Here is a 27073-nt window from a genome sequence, read left to right as displayed (position 1 = left end):
CGAACAGAAAAACAAAGTTCCGGGAAAAAGTCTGTGTTTGAACTTTGGTATCGGACACAAGGTGTCTGGTACAAACCCCAAACTTTACAGTTAGGATTCGTTCATCCCTAAATGTGACGTCATCATAATCTCTCACCTCCCTCCAAAGCTGTAATCTCTCACCTCCCTCCAAAGCTGGTAGAGGATCTCTAGGGTAATGTGTAATATCCTCTCCGCCATCTTGTCACTTTTCCTTTCCATCCTTGATGGGTCAATCAGGAAAATTCTCTTATCTCGAAGATCTCCACTGAGAGGATCTGATATCGTAAATACCTGAAATGGAAGAAGATGAGCCGATAAGTATCATCATAAAGAATCCCATGTAATAACACAATTGCTAGAAACTTTATATTCAATCACTGGCAGCAGAACAAATGCTGACATGTATAGCACGCAGGCCCAAAAGTTACTCTGAGGCCCATAGTAATCTAGTTATGCCCTATTCTCATATAAAAAAAGAGTAAAGCATATTCTACTTGGGGCCAGTTTACAGACCCAGCTGAACCAAATTAATCAAATTAATGGATTTGAGAAAAAAATTGGGCAGCATATAGATGGCATCTGTGTGATACTCATTTTTTACAGACGGATTGCGGCTTGGGAAACTGCCTAAAGAACCCTCTGTGTTTTTATCCCCTTAGCAATATATAAGGCAGCATTACATACAGAGCCTTGAAAAAGAATTTGTACTCCGTGAAATTTTTCACATTTTTTCATGTTACACCCACAAACTTACGGTAAATGGATTGTAGTGGGATTTTATGGGACCCCAACACAGAGTAGCAAGTATTTGTGAAGTGTAAAGGGAATGATACACAGTTTTCTAAATATTTTATAAATATAAACCTAAAAATTGATACATGCATTTGTATTAGCCCCCTGTAGCATGATACTCCTAAATAAAATCCTGGGTTACTAATTGCCTCCAGAAGTGACAGAATTAGTTAATTAGTAAACTGAGTCCATCTTGACTGAAAAAAAAAAAACAGAAATGTAGTAATTTTTGCAAATTTATTAAAAAAGAAAACCTGAAATATCACATGGTCATAAGTATTCAGACCCATTGCTCAGTATTGAGTAGAAGCACCTTTTGAACTAGTACAGCCATGAGTCTTCTTCGGAATGATGCAACAAGTTGTTCACACCAGGGTTTGGGGATCCTCTGCCATTCTTCCTTGCAGATACTCTCCAGTTACGTCAGGTTGGATGGTGAACGTTGATGGACAGCCATTTTCAGGTCTCTCCAGAGATGCTCAATTGGGTTTAGGTCAGGGCTCTGGCTGGGCCAGTCAAGAATGGTCACAGAGTTGTTCTGAAGCCACTCCCTTGTTATTTTAGCTGTGTGCTTAGGGTCATTGTCTTGTTGGATTGTGAACCTTCGGCCAAGTCTGAGGTCCAGAGCACTCTGGAAAGGTTTTCATTCAGGATATCTCTTTACTTGGCTACATTCATGTTTCCTTCAATGACAACCAGTCGTCCTATCCCTGCAGCTGAAAAACACCCCCATAGCATGATGCTGCCACCACCATGTTTCACTGTTGGGATTTTATTGGGCAGGTGATGAGCAACGCCTGGTTTTCTCCACACATACCGCTTAGAAGTATCACCAAAAAGGTCTATCTTCGTGTCTTCAGATCAGAGAATCTTATTTCTCATAGTCTGGGAGTCCTTCATGTTACATAGTTACATAGTTATTAAGGTTGAAGGAAGACTTTAAGTCCATCTAGTTCAACCCATAGCCTAACCTAACATGCCCTAACATGTTGATCCAGAGGAAGGCAAAAAAAACCCATGTGGCAAAGAGTAAGCTCCACATTGGGGAAAAAAATTCCTTCCCGACTCCACATACGACAGTCAGACTAGTTCCCTGGATCAACGCCCTATCAAGGAATCTAGTGTATATACCCTGTAACATTATACTTTTCAAGAAAGGCATCCAGTCCCCTCTTAAATTTAAGTAATGAATCACTCATTACAACATCATACGGCAGAGAGTTCCACAGTCTCACTGCTCTTACAGTAAAGAATCCGCGTCTGTTATTATGCTTAAACCTTCTTTCCTCCAGACGTAGAGGATTCCCCCTTGTCCCTGTCTCAGGTCTATGATAAAAAAGATCATCAGAAAGGTCTTTGTACTGTCCCCTCATATATTTATACATTAAAATAAGATCACCCCTTAGTCTTCGTTTTTCCAAACTAAACAGCCCCAAGTGTAATAACCTATCTTGGTATTGCAGACCCCCAGTCCTCTAATAACCTTGGTCGCTCTTCTCTGCACCCGCTCTAGTTCAGCTATGTCTTTCTTATACACCGGAGACCAGAACTGTGCACAGTATTCTAAGTGTGGTCGAACTAGTGACTTGTATAGAGGTAAAATTATGTTCTCCTCATGAGCATCTATGCCTCTTTTAATACATCCCATTATTTTATTTGCCTTTGTAGCAGCTGCCTGACACTGGCCACTAAATATGAGTTTGTCATCCACCCATACACCCAGGTCTTTTTTATTGACGGTTTTGCCCAGAGTTTTAGAATTAAGCTCATAGTTATACATCTTATTACTTCTACCCAAGTGCATGACCTTACATTTATCCCCATTAAAGCTCATTTGCCATTTATCAGCCGAAGCTTCTAGTTTACATAAATCATCCTGTAATATAAAATTGTCCTCCCCTGTATTGATTAACCTGCAGAGTTTAAGGTACCTTCACACTAAACGATATCGCTAGCGATCCGTGACGTTGCAGCGTCCTGGCTAGCGATATCGTTTAGTTTGACACGCAGCAGCGATCAGGATCCTGCTGTGATATCGCTGGTCATTGAACAAAGTTCAGAACTTTATTTGGTCGTCAGACCGGCGTGTATCGTCGTGTTTGACACCAAAAGTAAGGATACCAGCGATGTTTTACACTGGTAACCAGGGTAAACATCGGGTTACTAAGCGCAGGGCCGCGCTTAGTAACCCGATGTTTACCCTGGTTACCAGTGTAAAATGTAAAAAAAACAAACAGTACATACTCACCTTCGCGTCCCCCGGCGTCCGCTTCCCACACTGACTGAGCGCCGTAAAGTGAAAGTGAAAGTACAGCACAGCGGTGACGTCACCGCTCTGCTGTTAGGGCCGGCGCTCAGTCAGTGCAGGAAGCGGACGCCGGGGGACGCGAATGTAAGTATGTACTGTTTGTTTTTTTTACATTTTACACTGGTAACCAGGGTAAACATCGGGTTACTAAGCGCGGCCCTGCGCTTAGTAACCCGATGTTTACCCTGATTACCCAGGGACCTCGGCATCGTTGGTCGCTGGAGAGCGGTCTGTGTGACAGCTCTCCAGCGATCAAACAGCGACGCTGCAGCGATCGGCATCGTTGTCGCTATCGCTGCAGCGTCGCTTAATGTGAAGGTACCTTTAGTGTCATCTGCAAATATTGAAATTCTACTCTGAATGCCCCCTACAAGGTCATTAATAAATATGTTAAAAAGAAGAGGGCCCAATACTGACCCCTGTGTGCTAACCGCGACCCAGTCCGAGTGTGCTCCATTAATAACCACCCTTTGTTTCCTATCCCTGAGCCAGCTCTCAACCCACTTACACATATTTTCCCCTATCCCCATTATTCTCATTTTATGTATCAACTTTTTGTGTGGCACCGTAGCAAAAGCTTTTGAAAAGTCCATATACACTACATCTACTGAGTTCCCTTGGTCCAGTCCGGAACTCACCTCTTCATAGAAGCTGATCAAATTAGTCTGACATGAACGGTCCCTAGTAAACCCGTGCTGATACTGGGTCATGAGGTTATTCCTCTTCAGATACTCCAGTATAGCATCTCTTAGAATGCCCTCCAGGATTTTACCCACAGTAGAGGTTAAGCTTACAGGTCTATAATTACCGAGTTCACTTTTTGTCCCCTTTTTGAATATTGGCACCATATTTGCTATACGCCAGTCCTGTGGAACAGACCCTGTTATTATGGACTCTTTAAAGATTAAAAATAATGGTCTATCAATGACTGTACTTAATTCCTGCAGTACTTGGGGGTGTATCCCATCCGGGCCCGGAGATTTGTCAATTTTAGTGATTTTTAGTCGCCGCCGTACTTCCTGCTGGGTTAAGCAGGTGACACTTAATGGGGAATTTTTGTTATCACTGATCATATTGTCTGCCATGGGATTTTCTTGTGTAAATACTGATGAAAAAAAGTCATTTAGCATATTGGCTTTTTCCTCATCCTTATCCACCATTTCCCTCAGACTATTTTTAAGGGGGCCAACACTATCATTTTTTAGTTTCTTACTATTTATGTAGTTAAAGAATATTCTGGGATTATTTTTACTCTCTCTGGCAATGAGTCTATCTGTCTCAATTTTTGCTGCCTTGATTTGCTTTTTACAGAATTTATTTAATTTTCTGTATTTATTTAATGCCTCATCACTACCTACTTTCTTTAATTCTCTAAATGCTTTCTTTTTGTCACATATTGCGCCCCTTACAGCTCTATTTAGCCATATTGGTTTCCTCCTATTTCTAGTATGTTTATTCCCATATGGTATATACTGTGCACAGGTCCTATCCGGGATGCTAATAAACGTCTCCCATTTTTTTTGTGTATTTTTATGTCTCAGGATATCGTCCCAGTTAATTGCACCAAGATCATCTCTCATCCGTTGGAAATTTGCCCTCCTGAAGTTTAGTGTCCTTGTCACCCCTCTACTACACATCTTATTAAAGGATACACGAAAACTTATTATTATTTTGTGATCACTATTCCCCAAGTGACCCCCAACCCTTATATTTGCTATGCGGTCTGGCCTGTTGGTTAATATTAGTGCTAGCAGTGCCCCCCTTCTTGTTGGGTCCTGAACCAGTTGTGAAAGGTAATTGTCTCTCATAGTTGTCAAAAACCGATTACCTTTGTTGGAACTGCAGGTTTCTGATCCCCAATCTATTTCAGGGTAGTTGAAGTCCCCCATAATAATGACTTCTCCTTGAGTCGCAGCTTCATCTATTTGCTTTACGAGGATATTCTCCATTGCTTCCATTACTTTTGGAGATTTATAACAAACCCCTATCAGTAATTTATTATTTTTTCCCTCCCCTTATCTCCACCCACAGGGACTCTACATTTTCATTAAATTCACCTATATTATCACGCCGGATGGGTTTTAAGGGTGATTTTACATACAGACACACCCATCCCCCTCGCTTATCTGTACGGTCATTTCTGAAAAGGCTATAGCCCTGCAAGTTAACAGCCCAGTTATGGCTCTCATCCAGCCATGTCTCATATATCCCCACCATGTAATAATTATGCTCCAACAACATTAATTCTAATTCGTCCATTTTGTTGGCGATGCTTCTCGCATTAGCATACATACACTTGATGTTCCTCTCTGTACCTCTATTCTTTCTTAAATTATTAACTGTTCTAACCCCACCCCCCATGCCACCGCCACCCCCAACTTCCTTATTTGTGCTCTATCTGCCCTATCTTCCCCTCCTATAAATTGAATACCCTCCCCCCAATCCCTAATTTAAACACTCCTCCAACCTTCTAGCCATTTTCTCCCCCAGCACAGCTGCACCTTCCCCATTGAGGTGCAGCCCGTCACTAGCGTAGAGCCTGTAGCCCACTGAAAAGTCGGCCCAGTTCTGCAGGAACCAAAACCCCTTCCTACACCAATTCTTGAGCCACTTATTAACCTCCCTAATCTCCCGTTGCCTCTCTAGCGTGGCACGTGGTACAGGCAGAAAATACCACGTTGGAGGTCCTTGCTTTCAGCTTGCAGCCTAATTCCCTGAAATCATCTTTAAGGACCTTCCACCTACCACTAACTTTGTCATTTGTGCCAATGTGCACCATGACTGCTGGGTCCTCACCAGCCCCTCCCAGTATGTGTTTTTTTAGAAAACTCTATGCGGGCTTTCATATGTCTTACACTGAGGACAGGCTTCCGTTGGGCCACTCTGCCATAAAGGCCCGACTGGTGTAGGGCTGCAGTGATAGTTGACTTTGTGGAACTTTCTCCCTACTGCATCTCTGGAGCTCAACCACAGTGATCTTTGGGTTATTCTTTACCTCTTTCACCAAAGCTCTTCTCCCACGATTGCTCAGTTTGGCAGGATGACCGAAGTCTTCTGGTGGTCCCAAACTTCTTCCATTTAAGGATTACGGAGGCCACTGTGCTCTTAGGAACCTTGAGTACTGCAGAAATTCTTTTGTATCCTTGCCCAGATATGTCTTATATAGACAGGCGTGTGCCTTTCCAAATCAAGTCCCATCAGTTTAATTAAACACAGCTGGACTTCAATGAAGGAGTAGGACCATCTCAAGGAGGATCACAAGGAAATGGACAGCATGTGACTTAAATATGAGTGTCTGAGCAAAGGGTCTGAATACTTATGACCATGTGATATTCCAGTTTTTATTTTTTATTAAATTTGCAAAAATTACTACAAATCTGTTTTTTTCAGTCAAGATGGGCTGCAGAGTGTACATTAATGTGAAAATAGTTTTTTTGAATTACCAAATGGCTGCAATGAAACAAAGAGTGAAAAATGTAAAGGGGTCTGAATACTTTGGGGACGCATTTGTGCAGGGGTGCATTTGTGCACTATTATTCGTGTACAATTATTCAAAGTACATTTTCTAAGTACTGGCAGTTATAACATGGCGGAATAGAGAGAATAAATCAGGTTTATGGAAGACAGAAGTCCCAGCCAGGGCTTACGGTGTTTGTTCTGGCACAGCTGGGACTTCTGTCTTCCATAAACCTGATATATTCTCTCTATTCTACAAGTGAGGTTTGATAAAGACCCAGGAATTGGGTCAAAACGTTACCTTACCTTGGTACTTCATTGTGATAATATTTTCCTGTGGTGAATGCTCAATAAACTTTAAACTCTTTTACTTGCAAACTGAATCACATAAAACCTTTTGTTGAGTGCGGCTGCTTCTCTCACCTTCTCTCCATCTACCTGATGATCCTGAGGAACATTGGGATCTTCTTGTTTACAGTCCTGTGGAAGAAGAGGACGGGGACATCTCTCTGGTGTTGTTCTCTTACTGGATAGATCTGGAGAAAACACATACAGGGACTGAATTCATTCTTTACATACAGATAATCTTAGGCAGTGTGCATTTAGTCCTGTCTATTACCTGGTGATATGAGGGGCTGGGAAACCTCCATTATGTCGTCCGTGTACTGATCTTTAATTCCTTCTAAATACTCCCACTCCTCCAAGGAGAAATAGACAGCGAAATCCTGACACCTTTTAGGAACCTGACACATACAATGATACCGTCATAAAGCGATCCCTTCATAATTTTACTGTATAATATCCCAGCATTCCCAGCAGTGTCACCTCTCCAGTCAGCAGCTCAATCATCTTGTAGGTGAGTTCTAGTATCTTATGTTCATTGATGTCCTCATGTATAAGAGGGTGAGGTGGAGGCCATGTGATTGGTCTCAGGGGTCTTCCCCATCCCTCAGACACAGGGTCCTGACAGCGCTCACTAGAGGTCTTCTTCACTATCGTGTAATTCTGATTATGGAGAGAAACATTAAAAAAATCTCACTACAGACATTTCCAGAGTCCTCACCTGTCCAGTACTGGCCATCTATCTATCTATATATATATATATACAGTGCCTACAAGTAGTATTCAACCCCCTGCAGATTTAGCAGGTTTAATAAGATGCAAATAAGTTAGAGCCTTCAAACTTCAAACAAGAGCAGGATTTAGTAACAGATGCATAAATCTTACAAACCAAAAAGTTTTGTTGCTCAGTTAAATTTTTATAAATTTTAAACATAAAAGTGTGGGTCAATTATTCTTCAACCCCTAGGTTTAATATTTTGTGGAATAACCTTTGTTTGCAATTACAGCTAATAATCGTCTTTTATAAGACCTGATCAGGCCGGCACAGGTCTCTGGAGTTATCTTGGCCCACTCCTCCATGCAGATCTTCTCCACGTTATCTAGGTTCTTTGGGTGTCTCATGTGGACTTTAATCTTGAGCTCCTTCCACAAGTTTTCAATTGGGTTAAGGTCAGGAGACTGACTAGGCCACTGCAACACCTTGATTTTTTGCCTCTTGAACCAGGCCTTGGTTTTCTTGGCTGTGTGCTTTGGGTCGTTGTCTTGTTGGAAGATGAAATGATGACCCATCTTAAGATCCTTGATGGAGGAGTGGAGGTTCTTGGCCAAAATCTCCAGGTAGGCCGTGCTATCCATCTTCCCATGGATGCGGACCAGATGGCCAGGCCCCTTGGCTGAGAAACAGCCCCACAGCATGATGCTGCCACCACCATGCTTGACTGTAGGGATGGTATTCTTGGGGTCGTATGCAGTGCCATCCAGTCTCCAAACGTCACGTGTGTGGTTGGCACCAAAGATCTCGATCTTGGTCTCATCAGACCAGAGAACCTTGAACCAGTCAGTCTCAGAGTCCTCCAAGTGATCATGAGCAAACTGTAGACGAGCCTTGACATGACGCTTTGAAAGTAAAGGTACCTTACGGGCTCGTCTGGAACAGAGACCATTGCGGTGGAGTACGTTACTTATGGTATTGACTGAAACCAATGTCCCCACTGCCATGAGATCTTCCCGGAGCTCCTTCCTTGTTGTCCTTGGGTTAGCCTTGACTCTTCGGACAAGCCTGGCCTCAGCACGGGAGGAAACTTTCAAAGGCTGTCCAGGCCGTGGAAGGCTAACAGTAGTTCCATAAGCCTTCCACTTCCGGATGATGCTCCCAACAGCGGAGACAGGTAGGCCCAACTCCTTGGAAAGGGTTTTGTACCCCTTGCCAGCCTTGTGACCCTCCACAATCTTGTCTCTGATGGCCTTGGTCTTTCTCCTTTGTCTTTCCCATGTTGACCATGTATGAGTGCTGTTCACAAGTTTGGGGAGGGTCTTAAATAGTCAGAAAAGGCTGGAAAAAGAGATAATTAATCCAAACATGTGAAGCTCATTGTTCTTTGTGCCTGAACTACTTCTTAATACTTTAGGGAAACCAAACAGAATTCTGGTGGGTTGAGGGGTTGAATAATAAATGACCCTCTGAAAATACTTTTCACAATTTAAAAAAAACAAAAACAAAGAAATAACATTCTTTTTTGCTGCAGTGCATTTCACACTTCCAGGCTGATCTACAGTCCAAATGTCACAATGCCAAGTTAATTCCAAATGTGTAAACCTGCTAAATCTGCAGGGGGTTGAATACTACTTGTAGGCACTGTATATATATATATATATGAGGCATGGTGATTACTCGCTAATCCCGCCCCCTGCACAGTAGCTCCGCCCCACCACATCACCACACATAATCCTGCCCCCCACCCCATTACCACACACAATCCCGCCCCCACCACATTACCACACACAATTTGCACCACATCACCACACACAATCCCGCCCCCCACAAATCCCGCCCCCCACCACATCACCACACATAATCCCGCCCCCCACCACCATACATAATCCCGCCCCCCACCACATCACCACACATAATCCCGCCCCCCACCACATCACCACACAATCCCGCCCCCCACCACATCACCACACATAATCCCACCCCCACCACAAATAATCCCACCCCCCACCCCATTACCACACATAATCCTACCCCCCACCACATTACCACACATAATCCCGCCCCCCACCACATTACCACATAATCCCGCCCCCACCACATAATCCCGCCCCCCCACCACATTACCACACATAATCCCGCCCCCCACCACATTACCACACATAATCCCGCCCCATTACATTACCACACATAATCCCACCCCCCAGCACATTAATACAGATAATCCCGCCCCCCCACCACACTACCACACATTATCCCGCCCCCACCACATTTCCACAGATAATCCCACCCCCCACATTACCACACATAATCCTGCCCCTCCCACCCCATTACCACACATAATCCCGCCCCTCCAACCCCATCACCACACATAATCCCGCCCCAACACATCACCTCACTATTGTTATTAACTTCATTTTAAGTTAATTTACCACCTGCGTAAGCGCTATTGAATGTTGTCATTATTTACTTTAGTTTAATCACCAGCAGCGTTAATTAGATAGCAATGAGCGTGCCAAGCGTTAGCTGGCTGGAAACATCTAGTTTATCTCATAGATAAGAATGATGTAATGTTACTAGGGATGAGCGAAACCGTTGATGTTCGGGTTTGCAAAGTCCAGTTCAGTATTCGAATTTGACCTTGAACTCAAACCCAATGGAAGTCAAACAGGACCCGAGCTCAAACTGCTTTGCTGTAAAATGGTCATAGTAAAGGCCAGAGGGCTGCAAAAGCTAAATGGGGTAAGAGCAGGATTATTGCCCTGCAAACAAATGTGGATAGGGAAATTACTTAAAATAACATAGAATACTTAAAAAAATAATAATATTCTTGACACAGAAGACGGAGGTCCAAGTGGAGGGCAAGGTGGAAGTGGACGTGGCGTGTTTTTGTTTGTAAGTGACTTAAAAGAACCTAGAAATAACAAAACAAAATCTAACAATCTAGAATGAGGAGGCGTAGGTCCAAGATGTAGGGGAGGAGATGGACGTTGTGGTGTAGGTGGAAGAGGCAAGCGAGGAGTAATCCAACACTGTTTTTGTGAGGGTTCATTTTGTTTTTCTTGGGATTTTTTTTTATGGGACTTAAAAGAACATACAATTAACCCTCCAAAAATAACAATCTCTAACCGGGGGCGGAGGTTCAACTGGGGCAGGAGGTGGACGTGGCAGTCTAGGTGGAAGAGATGGAGGTGTGATGTAGCCAGCACTGTTTTTTTTATTTGGAGAGTCACCCAAATGAAAACGAATGGCAAATAGATTTGAACACTGGCTTGGTGCGGCTGGTACAGTTGTCTAGTCAGTGAAAGGTATGGACATGACCTGTGGGATCCCCGCCTGGTTCATTTTAATGAATGTGAGCATGTCCACGTTGTCTGTGGACAGGCGAATTTGTCTGTCTGTGATCAAACCCCTTGCCGTGCTAAACACATGTTCCGACAGTACACTTGCTGCATGGCAGGCCAGTACCTCCAAGTCATAAAGGCTCAGGCCATGTGTCCAATTGAAATCCAGAAGGTAAATAGGGCATGACCCAGCAGTACTTATGGACATGTTTTCTTACACCATGTTGATGTAACTCTGCCTTCTGCTAATATGCTCCATATCAGATGGTGGTGCATGTGGAGAAAGTTTTTCCACATTTTGGCCATGCTAACCGTGCCTTCCGAGGTGGTGGCGGTGCCCAAGCTACGATGGCGACTTCCTCCTTCGCCTCAGCCTTGTTCTTCCAATGAGCCTGCGCTATCAGGTGGGAAAGCAGTCAGCAGTTTCTCTACAAGCGTGCGGTTGTATTTATGCATTTTGCGATCCCTCTCCATTGACAGAAGTAATTATGGTATGTTGTCCTTGTAGCTGGAATCGAGCAGGGTGGCCACCCGGTAATCAGCACTGGTAACAATACGTGCAACTCGGCAGTCTTTGCACAGGCACAGCAGCATGCATTCGCTCATGTGTGCCAGGATGCCCAGAGGCAACAACAAGCTGTCCACAGTAAGAGGTGTATCGTCTGGATCCTCTGTATCCCCCCGACCACACTCCAGTGATGCCCATGAGCTGCTTTCAGTTCCACCCTGTGTCACGGGGAGACTAGGTGGGCTAGAGCTAATAACCCGGGCCCCTGCAATTTCCCTCAGACTAGGGAAATCCTGACTGACCCTCTACCTAGAGTTTACACTGATGGTGTGCATGTCTAGGCCTCGACCCTCGCCCTGTCTCCTGTTTCAACCCTAGGCTGAAACCACCGCACACCACCTAGTGAAAGGTCATACACCAATACCCACAGTTAGAACAGACAAGGAAACGGAAAATATACAATACGCCGCAGTCACTCAGGAATTCACTATAAATGCGCAGGGCAAAATAAATACAAATAGGAAGGAGTAAATAAGACAAAGGGAAATACACCACCAGCAACGATACTCCAACTACTAGCTCACCACTCCAGACCGAGATAACAACGCACAAGACAGAAGCTATAATCGGCGACGCCCAATGTTCAGGAGAACTATTTAAAGGCAATGGGCATGGCCCAGCTTCCAATCCGAGCATCAGGTAAATTAACCCCGGACCAGCTAGATAAAATCTAGCCGACGCCAATGAGCACATAGTGGTCAAAAGTGGAATTACCGCTGTCTGTCGAACGACCTGGTCTGAACAGCGTCCAACATGACAGTACCCCACCTTCTACGAAGGACCCCAGGGCCCTCACGGCTTATAGGACCCGGCTTGTCCGGATGGCGGCGGTGAAAAAACCTGACCAGCCGATCCGCATGAACGTCCGAGGCTGGTACCCAGGACCTCTCCTCAGGCCCATAACCATGCCAGTGTACCAAGTACTGTAAAGTGCGGCGCACTACACGAGAGTCAACCACCTTGGAGACTTCAAATTCCAAATTACCATCCACCAAGACTGGAGTTGGCATAGGCGCCGCGTCCACAGAACCCACCACCTTCTTTAAGGCTACGTTCACATTTGCGTTGTGCGCCGCAGCGTCGGCGACGCAACGCACAACGCAAACAAAACCGCAACAAAACGCACGCTAAAACGCTGCGTTTTGCGACGCATGCGTCCTTTTTGGCCGAAAGTTGGACGCAAAAAAAATGCAACTTGTTGCGTTCTCTGCGCCCAACGCTTGCGGCCATGCGTCGCAAAACGCAGCACAACGCATGTCCATGCGCCCCCATGTTAAATATAGGGGCGCATGACGCATGCGGCGACGCTGCGGCGCCCGACGCTGCGGCGCCAAACGCTAATGTGAACGTAGACTAAAAGAGACCTGTGGAACACGTTGTGTATCTTATACACCGTAGGAAGCTCCAATCGGTACGCTACTGGGTTAATGACGGCGGTGACCCTAAATGGACCAATAAATCGTGGACCCAATTTAAGGGATGGTATTTTGAGTCTTATGTTTTTTGAGGATAACCACACCCAGTCACCCACACTCAGGTCCGGACCTGGCACATGCCTACTGTCAGCCACACGTTTGTACCTAGCACCCACACTCAACAGGCGCTGTTTAACTCTCCTCCAGACTGATGACAATTGTGTTCCTAACTGGTCCTCCTCCGGAACGCCGGAAGAGCCCCTCTGACTCAAGGTACAAAATTGAGGATGTAGCCCGTAAACACAAAAAAAGGGAGACTCCCCAGACGACTCCTGGCGGTGATTATTGATGGCAAACTCAGCCAAAGGAAGAAAGGTAGACCACTCCTCCTGGTTATCAGAGACAAAGCAGCGTAAGTACTGTTCCAAATTTTTGTTCATACGCTCAGGGTCTGACCATTTGACTGAGGATGAAACGCCGAAGAATGAGACAACTTGATCCCCAGCCGTGAGCAAAATGCTTTCCAAAATTTTGCCACAAACTGAGTATCCCCTATCAGACACGATGTCAGACGGAACCCCATGAAGTCTGACCACCTCCTGCACAAATACCTGAGCCAGAGTCTTAGCGTTAGGCAACGAAAGCAAAGACACAAAGTGCGACATTTTTGAAAACTGATCAACAATCACCAAGATGACAATGTTCCCAGCTGAGAAGGGCAAATCAGTGATGAAATCCATGGAGATTTCCGTCCGTGGCTTACTAGGTACCTCAAGAGGAAGTAGTGTGCCAACAGGACGGGAGCGGGGCGTCTTAGCCCTAGCGCACGTGGTACAAGCTGACACGTATGAGACCACGTCCTGTCGGATCTTGGGCCACCAAAACCGATGTGACACCAACTCCAAGGTACCTCTAACCCCTGGGTGGCCAGCCAGGACAGCATCATGATGCTCCGCCAAAACCTTTAAGCGGAGATGAAGCGGTACAAAAGATTTGTTGATGGGAAGCTCAGATGGTACCTCCTCCTGAGCCTCGGCAATCTCAGCCTGAACCTCGGTAGTGAGAGCCGAAACCACAACACCCTTTTGGAGGATGGGTACTGGATCCTCCCGAGGTTCTCCCCCTGGAAAACACCTGGACAGAGCATCCGCCTTAGTGTTTTTAGACCCCGGTCTGTAAGTGAGAACAAAATTGAACCGCGTGAAAAACAATGCCCAGCGAGCCTGCCTGGGGGACAGATGCTTGGCTGACTCCAAATACAGCAGATTCTTATGATCACAGTAACCTGATGTACCGACCCCTCCAAGAAGTGTCGCCATTCCTCAAAGGCCAACTTGATTGCCAACAACTCCCTGTTGCCGATATCGTAGTTACGTTCGGCAGACGACAGTTTCTTGGAGAAATAGGCGCATGGACGCAAATCCCTCAAAGATGAGCCTTGTGATAGTACCGCCCCCACACCAACCTCAGATGCATCGACTTCCACAACAAAAGGTTTTGATACGTCTGGCTGCACAAGAATGGGGGCTGAAACAAAACGGTTTTTATGAAATTCAAATGCGCGCACAGCAGCCTCAGGACAAACGGAGAAATTGGTACCCTTTTTAGTCATGTCAGTTAGCGGTTTAGCAATGATGGAAAAATCCTTGATAAATTTCCTATAGTAGTTAGAAAACCCAAGGAACCGCTGAAGTGCTTTTAGGTTATCAGGCCGTTCCCAATGCAACACCGCTTGCACCTTAGCGGCGTCCATATTAAAACCAGAAGCAGACACAGTATAACCCAAGAAAGGCAATTCTTGAACAGAAAACACACATTTCTCAAGTTTAGCATACAGCTTATTCTCTCTGAGAAGCTGTAACACCTGCCTGACATGATCTAATTGAGTATCACGGTCGCAAGAATATATGAGAATGTCATCAAGGTACACGATAACGAATTTCCCCAAAACATGCAAAAACACATCATTAATGAAATGTTGGAACACTGCAGGTGCGTTAGTCAACCCAAATGGCATCACCAAATTTTCAAAATGACCCTCAGGGGTATTAAAAGCCGTCTTCCACTCATCACCTTGACGGACTCTTATGAGGTTGTACGCCCCCCTGAGGTCAAGCTTGGTAAACCACTTAGCACCTGCCACCTGGTTGAACAAATCTGGTATCAGTGGCATAGGGTATGGATCAGGAACCGTAATCTGGTTCAATTCCCTGAAATCCAAACACGGGCGTAATCCGCCATCTTTCTTCTTCACGAAGAAGAACCCTGCTGCCACAGGCGAGGATAAAGGCCTGATGTGCCCTTCGCTCAAACTTTCAGCAATGTAATCCTTTAATGCTTGTCTCTCCGGACCGGAGATGTTAAACATCCTTGCTTTAGGCAATTTGGCCCCTGGTTTAAATCTGATAGTACAGTCATAGGGGCGATGTGGCGGCAACTCTGAACAACCCTTCTCAGAGAAAACATCCACAAAATCCAGAAGTGACTCCGGAACGCTTGAAGTCACAGCAGACACACATGTGGCCAGGCAATTCTCCTGGCAGAATTCGCTCCATTGAATTATGTCCCGAGTTTTCCAGTCAATTACCGGGTTGTGCATAGACAACCATGGGAAACCCAAAAGCACCTGAGCAGGAAGATTCCTGAGCACCTTACATGTAACCTGCTCGGAATGTAGAACCCCAATGTGGAGTTTCACCTCAGCCACAAATTCAGTAATCTCCCCCTGTGAGAGAGGAGCAGCATTGATGGTGACCACGCGGATAGGATGAGGCAGTTTTTCAATCCTAAAACCTGCTGTGCGCGCAAACTCCTCATCAATGAGATTTGTGGCAGAACCACTATCCACAAACACAGTAATTGGCAGCTCACTGCCAGCGATTATAACCTTAGCAGGGAGCATGCATTGAGAAACCACCATGGAGGATATACATAAGCTCAGATTGGTCTCCTCCACACCCTCTGAGCTTAGAAGTTTTCCGCCGTTGCGTTTTTCTTAGACAGTAGAGGACAGATGTTAATAAAGTGACCAGTCTTACCACAGTAAAAACAGGCTCCCTGCTTCCTGAGCTCAGGGGCTCGATGCTTCACATGTGACACCCCTGCGATTTGCATAGGCTCCGTGGGCTCACATGCAGCAACCACATGTGAACCTAAACCCTCTCCAATAGGCGGTGTCTCATGCTCCCCCTGACACAAACGGTGATCAATGCGGACAACCAGACTCATAGCGGAATCTAGAGAAGTAGGAGTCTCGTACATCAGAAGGGCTTTTTTAACCCTTGCAGAAACCCCATGAATAAGCTGACTCCGCAGCGCTGAATCATTCCACTGCGTATCGATCGCCCAGCAACGAAATTCAGAACAGTAATCCTCTGCAACTTGCTCCCCCTGGCGAATAGTGCGTATCTTAGATTCTGCTAGAGCCATTCTGTCTGGCTCATCGTAAACATTTCCAAGAAAGGAAAAAAAAAACTCTCCACAGTCAAATGCAGCAGAATCAGATGGCAAAGAAAACGCCCATGCTTGGGGATCCCCGCTTAACAATGACAACACCAGGCCCACACGCTGAGCCTCATTACCTGAGGAGATCGGGCGCATACAGAAATATAGTTTGCAAGCTTCACGAAAAGAAACAAATTTACTGCGTTCCCCAGCAAATTTTTCAGGCAAAGGAAACTTAGGCTCAGCAACTCTACCTTCGCTCCAGCATGCACATTAGATACTGCTAGTCCCTGTTGCTGCACTGCCCCCCTCAACTCAGTGACCTGTAAGGACAGCGCCTCCATCTGGCGGGTTATGGAAGTCATGGGATCCATGACAAAACAAAAAAAAAGGAACCCCCTTTTTTTTTTTTTTTTTTTTAAAGGGCCGATTATAATGTCACGGGGAGACTAGGTGGGCTAGAGCTAATAACCCGGGCCCCTGCAATTTCCCTCAGACTAGGGAAATCCTGACTGACCCTCTACCTAGAGTTTACACTGATGGTGTGCATGTCTAGGCCTCGACCCTTGCCCTGTCTCCTGTTTCAACCCTAGGCTGAAACCACAGCCCACCACCCAGTGAAAGGTCATACACCAATACCCACAGTTAGAACAGACAAGGATAACGGAAAATCTACAATACGCCGCAATCACTCAGGAATTCACTATAAATGCGCAGGGCAAAATAAATACAAATAGGAAGGAGTAAATAAGACAAAGGGAAATACACCACCAGCAACGATACTCCAACTACTAGCTCACCACTCCAGACCGAGATAACAACGCACAAGACAGAAGCTATAATCGGCGACGCCCAATGTTCAGGAGAACTATTTAAAGGCAATGGGCATGGCCCAGCTTCCAATCCGAGCATCAGGTAAATTAACCCTTGACCAGCTAGATAAAATCTAGCCAACGCCAATGTGCACATAGTGGTCAAAAGCGGAATTACCGCTGTCTGTCGAACGACCTGGTCTGAACAGCGTCCGACATGACACCCTGCTGTGAACACAGTTCCTTCTCCTTATCCTCCAAAACTGTCCCCTGGCTGGACAGTTGTGTACGTAGCCACTATTGGTACAGTAATCCACCCTCCGAGCTATGTGGGGAAGACAGGTCTGATAACAGTGTGAATTGGCACTGCTCCTCTTCCTCCTGTGCCACCACCCATCCATTATCACATAAATAAATAGTATTTTTTCCAGGAGTCATAGAAGTGGTATAGTAACGCTGATGATGGTGTCACATTGGTGGAGTATTCAAAGCAGTGCAACATGACACACATGTCCCACATGGAGGTCCAAACATTGGTGGTGAAGTGTTGTTCTGCAGAGTGACTCAGACGTAACTACTGACTGCTGCTGCTTGCACAGACTCTCCAGCATATGCAAAGTGGAGTTCCATCTAGTTGGTATGTCGCACAAGAAGGCAGAAGAGACACTGCATCACAGACCAGCAAGTAGCAGCAGGGTAAGAATGCTGAAAGCTCACACACACTGTTCGTACTTTCAGCAGCAGCTCTGACATACAGTGCCTACAAGTAGTATTCAACCCCCTGCAGATTTAGCAGGTTTACACATTTGGAATTAACTTGGCATTGTGACATTTGGACTGTAGATCAGCCTGGAAGTGTGAAATGCACTGCAGCAAAAAAGAATGTTATTTCTTTGTTTATTTTTTTTTTAAATTGGGAAAAGTTTTTTCAGAGGGTCATTTATTATTCAACCCCTCAACCCCCCAGAATTCTGTTTGGTTCCCCTAAAGTATTAAGAAGTAGTTCAGGCACAAAGAACAATGAGCTTCACATGTTTGGATTAATTATCTCTTTTTCCAGCCTTTTCTGACTATTTAAGACCCTCCCCAAACTTGTGAACAGCACTCATACATGGTCAAGATGGGAAAGACAAAGGAGCATTCCAAGGCCATCAGAGACAAGATAGTGGAGGGTCACAAGGCTGGCAAGGGTTACAAAACCCTTTCCAAGGAGTTGGGCCTACCTGTCTCCACTGTTGGGAGCATCATCCGGAAGTGGAAGGCTTATGGAACTACTGTTAGCCTTCCATGGCCTGGACAGCCTTTGAAAGTTTCCTCCCGTGCAGAGGCCAGGCTTGTCCGAAGAGTCAAGGCTAACCCAAGGACAACAAGGAAGGAGCTCCGGGAAGATCTCATGGCAGTGGGGACATTGGTTTCAGTCAATACCATAAGTAACGTACTCCACCGCAATGGTCTCCGTTCCAGACGAGCCCGTAAGGTACCTTTACTTTCAAAGCGTCATGTCAAGGCTCGTCTACAGTTTGCTCATGATCACTTGGAGGACTCTGAGACTGACTGGTTCAAGGTTCTCTGGTCTGATGAGACCAAGATCGAGATCTTTGGTGCCAACCACACACGTGACGTTTGGAGACTGGATGGCACTGCATACGACCCCAAGAATACCATCCCTACAGTCAAGCATGGTGGTGGCAGCATCATGCCGTGGGGCTGTTTCTCAGCCAAGGGGCCTGGCCATCTGGTCCGCATCCATGGGAAGATGGATAGCACGGCCTACCTGGAGATTTTGGCCAAGAACCTCCGCTCCTCCATCAAGGATCTTAGGATGGGTCGTCAGTTCATCTTCCAACAAGACAACGACCCAAAGCACACAGCCAAGAAAACCAAGGCCTGGTTCAAGAGGCAAAAAATCAAGGTGTTGCAGTGGCCTAGTCAGTCTCCTGACCTTAACCCAATTGAAAACTTGTGGAAGGAGCTCAAGATTAAAGTCCACATGAGACACCCAAAGAACCTAGATAACTTGGAGAAGATCTGCATGGAGGAGTGGGCCAAGATAACTCCAGAGACCTGTGCCGGCCTGATCAGGTCTTATAAAAGACGATTATTAGCTGTAATTTCAAAAAAAGGTTATTCCACAAAATATTAAACCTAGGGGTTGAATAATAATTGACCCACACTTTTATGTTTAAAATTTATAAAAATTTAACTGAGCAACAAAACTTTTTGGTTTGTAAGATTTATGCATCTGTTAATCCTGCTCTTGTTTGAAGTTTGAAGGCTCTAACTTATTTGCATCTTATTAAACCTGCTAAATCTGCAGGGGGTTGAATACTACTTGTAGGCACTGTATGTGGGTAGTTTTTCAGGAAGCTCTCCACCATCAAGTTCAACACATGCAGCAGGCACGGGATGTGCATCCAACCGGCTAAGCCCAGATCTGCTACAAGATTTTGCCCGTTCTCAAAGACCACCATGCTGGGCTTGAGTTTCACCGGCACCAACCATTCATCTGTCTGCTGTTTGATCCCCATCCACAGCTCCAGTTCATTGTGGGATTTGTCCCCCAAACCCAAATAGATGAGTTTTATAACAGCCTGCTGTCATTTTCCCTTGGTTTCACTGAAGATGGTGTTGCAATTCTTACTGTGACCTGATGAGGAGGCGGTGAACGAAGCGGAGTAAGAGGCAACAAAGACAGAGAAATATCCAGCACTCCTCGGTAGTGGTAGGACATGCTCTAGAACGCCTTCAGCCTCTGTCCCAGCCACTCTACATTTACCTGGTGGGCAGTTAGGGAGATGTAAGGTCCATGCCCGTGCTTAGTGGTCCACATATTGGTGGTTATTTGGACTTTGCCACTGATGGCATTGCGCAGTGCATGCCTAATTTGATCCGCAACATGTGTAGTGCATGCCTGGAAAAGTAGTGGAGGCTGGGAACAACGTACTGCAGGACAGCAACCGCCATCCGTTTTTTAAAACTGTTCATCTCCAACAACCAAAATGGCAGCATTTCAAAGGCCAATAATATGGAAATGCTGTCATTCAGGACCATGGCTTTTGAGTGGGTAGCTGCTTCTGATCTAGTCATTACCTCTCCCTATAAAACCTGGCCAGACCTTCTGTTCCTTGCCAGTGAAAGCTCAGCTTCCTAGCTACTTGGAGACGCTGTGCTGAATTGGAGATTGTTGTTATTAATAGATATTGTTGCGTGCTGTTTTTGGGTGTATGCTTTCCTCATTATCATATTCCCATTTGATTGATACATTCCTCTCCTTCCCTATATACCTCTCTACCTTTGTATGTTTGTTGCTTTTTGTTATCCCTGTCTGTCTTACATGTTGATACACTAGCATTTCTCATTTCTGTCCCAAGGACAGCTTAGGAATTAACAGGAGAACAGTAAGGTTGGTGGCCCACACCTCCTCACCTTTAGTGGTACCTTTGGAAGCAGGGATAGTTAGGGCCCAATGACTGTTCAGGGACCCTTTGTCTAATCACAAACAGTGTCAGCGTGACAATAATGCGAAGGAACTGGAGGCACTTTTAGCCATCCAAGTGCTTGTGCTTCCTTTGGGGGTCTAAACAAATATTAGTCCCAGAAGATATATAGAGGACGGGAGAGAGATCCACTAGTATGTCTACACAACTAGTATGTCAGGTGCCTGGTGTTCACAAGGCATCAGCCTTACTCCTGTGTTGACCTGCCTAATGCTATGTAGTCACATGAGTAGGGTGCTTATACTTTAATCAGATCATTTCAATGCACACCTGCTGTATGTAAAGCAACTGACCCCTAGCATATACACAAACAAAAATAAAGTTCAGATTCGTAATTATCTTAGCTTTAAATCCTCTTACTGTATTCTATCTTGCTATATATCATCCTCCTAAGCTACTGTGAATTCAGATTCATACTGTCTTTCCAAATGTAACTATTTCATATCACGGTTCTTATTTCCTAACCCATCACTATAGCCTCTTTCCCCTGATGACGCCATATGGCAAAATATGTTGGGGAGGCTAAAGGCTGCTAAGTTTTAATAGCACTTTGCATGGCTATGATGGCTCCGGAAATGCCTACAGCCTAAAAGCTTGTTTATTGGCTGGGCTGCAGCCTCTCATCAAACTTTATGAAGCATCGAAACCCGAACAGAAAAACAAAGTTCCGGGGAAAAGTCTGTGTTTGAACTTCGGTATCGGACACAAGGTGTCTGGTACAAACCCCAAACTTTACAGTTAGGATTCGTTCATCCCTAAATGTGACGTCATCATAATCTCTCACCTCCCTCCAAAGCTGGTAGAGGATCTCTAGGGTAATGTGTAATATCCTCTCTGCCATCTTGTCACTTTTCCTTTCCATCCTTGATGGGTCAATCAGGAAAATTCTCTTATCTCGAAGATCTCCACTGAGAGGATCTGATATCGTAAATACCTGAAATGGAAGAAGATGACCCGATAAGTATCATCATAAAGAATCCCATGTAATAACACAATTGCTAGAAACTTTATATTCAATCACTGGCAGCAGAACAAATGCTGACATGTATAGCATGCAGGCCCAAAAGTTACTCTGAGGCCCATAGTAATCTAGTTATGCCCTATTCTCATAAAAAAAGAGTAAAGCATATTCTACTTGGGGCCAGTTTACAGACCCAGCTGAACCAAATTAATCAAATTAATGGATTTGAGAAAAAAATTGGGCAGCATATAGATGGCATCTGTGTGATACTCATTTTTTACTGACGGATTGCTGCTTGGGAAACTGCCTAAAGAACCCTCTGTGTTTTTATCCCTTTAGCAAAATATAAGGCAGCATTACATACAGAGCCTTGAAAAAGAATTTGTACTCCGTGAAATTTTTCACATTTTTTCATGTTACACCCACAAACTTACCGTAAATGGATTGTAGTGGGATTTTATGGGACCCCAACACAGAGTAGCAAGTATTTGTGAAGTGTAAAGGGAATGATACACCATTTTCTAAATATTTTTATAAATATAAACCTAAAAATTGATACATGCATTTGTATTAGCCGCCTGTAGTCTGATACTCCTAAATAATATCCTGGGTTACTAATTGCCTCCAGAAGTGACAGAATTAGTAAATTAGTAAACTAAGTCCATCTTGACTGGAAAAAAAAAAACAGAAATGTAGTAATTTTTGCAAATTTATTAAAAAAGAAAATCTAAAATATCACATGGTCATAAGTAATCAGACCCTTTGCTCAGTATTGAGTAGAAGCACCTTTTGAGCTAGTACAGCCAGTAGTCTTCTTGGGAATGATGCAACAAGTTTTTCACACCTGGATTTGGGGATCCTCTGCCATTCTTTCTTGCAGATCCTCTCCAGTTCCGTCAGGCTGGATGGTGAATGTTAGTGGACAGCCATTTTCAGGTCTCTCCAGAGATGCTCAATTGGGTTTAGCTCAGGGCTCTGGCTGGGCCAGTCAAGAATGGTTACAAAGTTGTTCTGAAGCCAGTCCTTTGTTATTTTAGCTGTGTGCTTAGGGTCATTGTCTTGTTGACCTTCGGCCAAGTCTGAGGTCCAGAGCACTCTGGAAGAGGTTTTCATCCAGGATATCTCAGTACTTGGCAGCATTCATTTTTCCTTCAATGACAACCAGTTGTCCTGTCCCTGCAGCTGAAAATCACCCCCATGCTGTCACCACCATGTTTCACTGTTGGGATTGTACTGGGCAGGTGATGAGCAGTGCTTGGTGTTCTCCACACATACCGCTCAGAATTATCGCCAAAAAGGTCTATCTTCGTCTCTTCAGATCAGAGAATCTTATTTGTCATAGTCTGAGAGTCCTTCATGTGTTTTTTTTTCGTGAACTCTATTTAGACTTTCATATGTCTTACACAGAGGACAGGATTCCGTTGGGCCACTCTGCCATAAAAGCCCGACTAGTGGAGGGCTGCAGTGATAGTTGACTTTGTGGAACTTTCTCCCATCTCCCTACTGCATCTCTGGAGCTCAGCCACAGTGATCTTTGGGTTCTTCTTTACCTCTCTCACCAATGCTCTTCTCCCACGATTGTTCAGTTTGGCAGGATGACCGAAGTCTTCTGGTGGTCCCAAACTTCTTCCATTTAAGGATTATGGAGGACACTGTGCTCTTACGAACCTTGAGTATTGCAGAAATTCTTTTGTAACCTTGGCCAGATCTGTGCCTTGCCACAATTCTGTCTCTGAGCTCCTTGGCCAGTTCCTTTGACATCATGATTCTCATTTGGTGTGACATGCACTGTGAGCTGTGAGGTCTCATATAGACAGTTGTGTGCCTATCCAAATCAAGTCCCATCAGTTTAAACACAGCTGGACTCCAATGAAGGATTGGACCATCTCAAGGAGAATCACAAGGAAATGGACAGCGTGTGACTTAAATATGAGTGTCTGAGCAAAGGGTCTGAATACTTATGACCATGAGATATTTCAGTTTTTATTTTTTATTAAATTTGCAAAAATTGCTACAAATCTGTTTTTTTTCAGTCAAAATGGGGTGCAGAGTGTACATTAATGTGAAAAAAGTTTATTTGAATTACCAAATGGCTGCAATGAAACAAAGAGTGAAAAATGTAAAGGGTCTGAATATTTTGCTTACCCACTGTACATAGGAATAAATGAAAGGCATCACAAAGAAGACGTGAATAGTAGAATATTACCTATATCACATGAACATCAGGAGCCTGTGCATAGCCAGCGGTGTAGTGGTATGTGTGTGTCCCTGCAGGGGTCAGTTTGAGTAGGCGGCAGGAAAGTGGCTCAAAAAATCAGCTGTGCGGCAGCAGCAGACTATCAACAAGCCACGCGGTTTTCTCTTTCCCTTTGATACCGGATACCCGTATGACTCAAAAAATGAATATGGACCACAGAGCAATGGATTTAAAATGTTAACATTTTTTTGAAAAATACAGATAACATGCATTAAAAAAACGAAAAATAGTAGTACAAAAGGTAAAAGTAAGGGGTAGTGACACCTAAGTGCCACGTCCAAAACGGTTATTTAGGTATATCCAAAAAGTATTAGCAGACCTTAAAAATACATGATTTTGTCTGTCTCAATGAAACAAAGAAATTTGAAAAAAAACAGCACATCAAATACGGTATACATAAGGACTCCAATTATAGTGTATAAAGTGACAAGTGCAATTCAATAATCAAGATAGTAAATACGGTAAGTAAGGAGCCTATCTCAAAGGAGGATCACTGCCGTATCAAAAAGCAGAACATACCAGGGCTGCTGTGATGACACAATAAATAGAAAACACAGAAGTATTATGCTAATAATGAAGTCAAAATGCCATTAATGAAACCAACCTCAGGTAAGGACGTGGAAGAGGAACCCATGTTATCTATATTTTTCAATGAAAATTAAAAGATTTAAAATCTATTGCTCTGTGGTCCATATTCGTTTTTTGGTTTATACTGTTGTATTTATGGATGATCTATAATTATGTGGCCTTTGTTTTGGAAACTGATACCCGTATGGCCTTTTCCTATTGATATACCTTTGTATTTCATATATTAAGTTCCACAGTAGCATTATGAAATTATGGATTATGTCTAGTGATGAGCGAATATACTCGTTGCTCAGGTTTTCCCGAGCACGCTCGGGTGGTCTCCGAGTATTTCGGCGTGCTCGGAGATTTAGTTTTTGTTACCGCAGCTGCATGATTTGTGGCAGCTAGACAGGCTGAATACATGTGGGAATTCCCTAACAATCAGGCAACCCCCACATGTATTCAGCCTGTCTAGCAGTCGCAAATCATGCAGCTGCGGCGACGAAAACTAAATCTCCGAGCACGCCGAAATACTCGGAGACCACCCGAGCGTGTTCGGGAAAAACTGAGCAACGAGTATATTCGCTCATCATCACTAATTATGTCTCTTGGATATACCACTGAGTATAATCTCAGACTATTTATTATTATAGAACAAGAATTTTTGAGAATATTCAGTCAGCTATATAGACACTTTATCACATATGTTGATACGTTTCTTCAATTCTTCTGTTCACAGCTTTTTCACTTGAGCATTGGAAATCCTCTGTTATATATATGCGCTCCTCTTTTTCTTTATATTATAATGCCCCCTAATATTATTGTATGTGAACCTCTTTAGTTAATGTCTTATGATGAACAGACTCTCTATGTTTTATTTAGATAATCGCGAACAAAGCCAAAGTAGGCCGAAACGTTGGTTCTTATGTTAATGCCAAGTGTGTCTGCTTCAATAAAAACACAAATTAAAATTTCAAATTACCTATTGTGCCTGAAGGTTTTCTATACTATTGGTGATTTCCTCTTCCGGACGGCACCATTTTAGGATTGCCGTTCCCTTCTCTGTGAATTATACTACGGACATAGACAATGGAGAAGAGGGAGAAATTACGTTCTTAGACTTACCCATCTACTGTGCCCCAGCTAGGAAGTGCCTCACCATACCTGACCTATCAATACTGCTCCCACATACAGGGCCCTCAGTGCGTTATCTGCACTCTAAGAGGTATCACTGTTACATAGGACTGCAAGTAATTGTCTGTGCTAGGAGTTATCATTGTGTTATTTGTGCTGTGACATAGGACTGCAGGTAACATCTACTGCATTTTCTGTAATCACAGAGTTATCACCATGTTATCTTTGGTATTACATAGGACTGCAAATAACATTCACCACATTACCTGTTGTGTTACATTGGACTGCAGGCAACATTTTCGACATTATCTGTGCTTAGAGACTTATCATTGTTATTAGAACACATACATGTTGTGTCCGCACACTGCGATTAATAAACACATGAACTCCAATATTACTGGAAACGGTAAAACATAAAGGTGCTGCTAGTATTTTTTGATGAAGGAGTGTAAATCCATCCAACCACGTCACGGTGACCTTTAATGTGGACACAGCCTATCACCAATGACCTCTCCATGTGCCGAACACCTGAATGGGGAGAGACAAGGAGACCTTGTGTGGGAAAGAGACTGAGGACCGAACGTTACTACCGTTTACAGCGATATTGGCGCCCATGTAGTCATTAGTCGCAGCGTTCTGCAGTGGGGGGAGCAGCGACATATAAGTCACAGGTCAGAGACCAGCGACGGGGGGAGAACGTGTGTATTCAGGGGGGAAACATGGAAAACGGAACATCACAGAGATGGTAAAGGCCATTTATTATATGGGGAGGAAAAATGGCCGAGTGTGACCAGCGGCTAATCCTGATAGAGAATAACGGGGCTCCAGCACCTACCTCCACCTGCAGAGCCGCACTCCACATATATGGCTGCTCTGTGCACACAGGACCTGTGATGAGGTTACAGGAGGGGAGGAGTCAGGGGTCACATGATCAGGGGCCTCTGGGTGTGTGCACTGCAAAACTATGTAGCAGAGGTTGGGGTGTACAGAGCTTATGTAGCAGAGCGGCGAGTGCAAGACAAATATGTAGTAGAGCCGTCTGTGTACATCGTTTGCGGAGCTGTGCGTATAGGACGTGTACGGAGTGCATGTAGCAGAGCTGAATGTGTATGGAGCGTATGCAGCAGAGTTGGGTGTGTACGGAGCGTATGTAGGGATCTGCTCATCGCTCTTCAGCTTCCTACAATGGAGAGAAGAGCAGAAGCTGCAGGTCCTGGAGCAGCCGGACAGGAGATGATAGGCAACGATGGGCTGGCTTTATACCCATTTTGTTACATTACAACCTGTGTTTAAATATTTTGTAATATGAATTGTGTGTGATGCATCAGCACTAAATAGTCTAAGTTGGTGAAGTGAGAAAAATATAGGCATAAATTAAATTTATGTAATTAAATAACTAAAAATTGGGTTGTGCATATGTATTACCTTCATAAGTCACATGCT

At 44.4% G+C, this 27073-nt stretch overlaps 1 protein-coding gene across 1 annotated transcript in view; it reads right to left on the bottom strand.

The window, feature by feature from the left end:
- Positions 1-26574, bottom strand: part of LOC143766279 (uncharacterized) — a 47214-nt gene extending 20640 nt beyond the window's left edge. The window contains exons 1-6 of the mRNA XM_077253825.1: positions 26466-26574; positions 21496-21645; positions 7403-7582; positions 7197-7320; positions 7001-7113; positions 163-312 (exon numbers count right to left, since the gene is read on the bottom strand). Of these exons, the coding sequence (XP_077109940.1) occupies positions 163-312; positions 7001-7113; positions 7197-7320; positions 7403-7582; positions 21496-21645; positions 26466-26492 (744 nt within the window). The 5' untranslated portion in view covers positions 26493-26574. The remainder of the gene's footprint in view (positions 1-162; positions 313-7000; positions 7114-7196; positions 7321-7402; positions 7583-21495; positions 21646-26465) is intronic.
- Between the last annotated feature and the right edge of the window lie 499 nt (positions 26575-27073).

Source organism: Ranitomeya variabilis, chromosome 4 (assembly GCF_051348905.1).
Source record: "Ranitomeya variabilis isolate aRanVar5 chromosome 4, aRanVar5.hap1, whole genome shotgun sequence".
NCBI classification, from domain to species: Eukaryota; Metazoa; Chordata; class Amphibia; order Anura; family Dendrobatidae; genus Ranitomeya; species Ranitomeya variabilis.
This window is presented reverse-complemented; position numbering and strand designations above follow the sequence as displayed.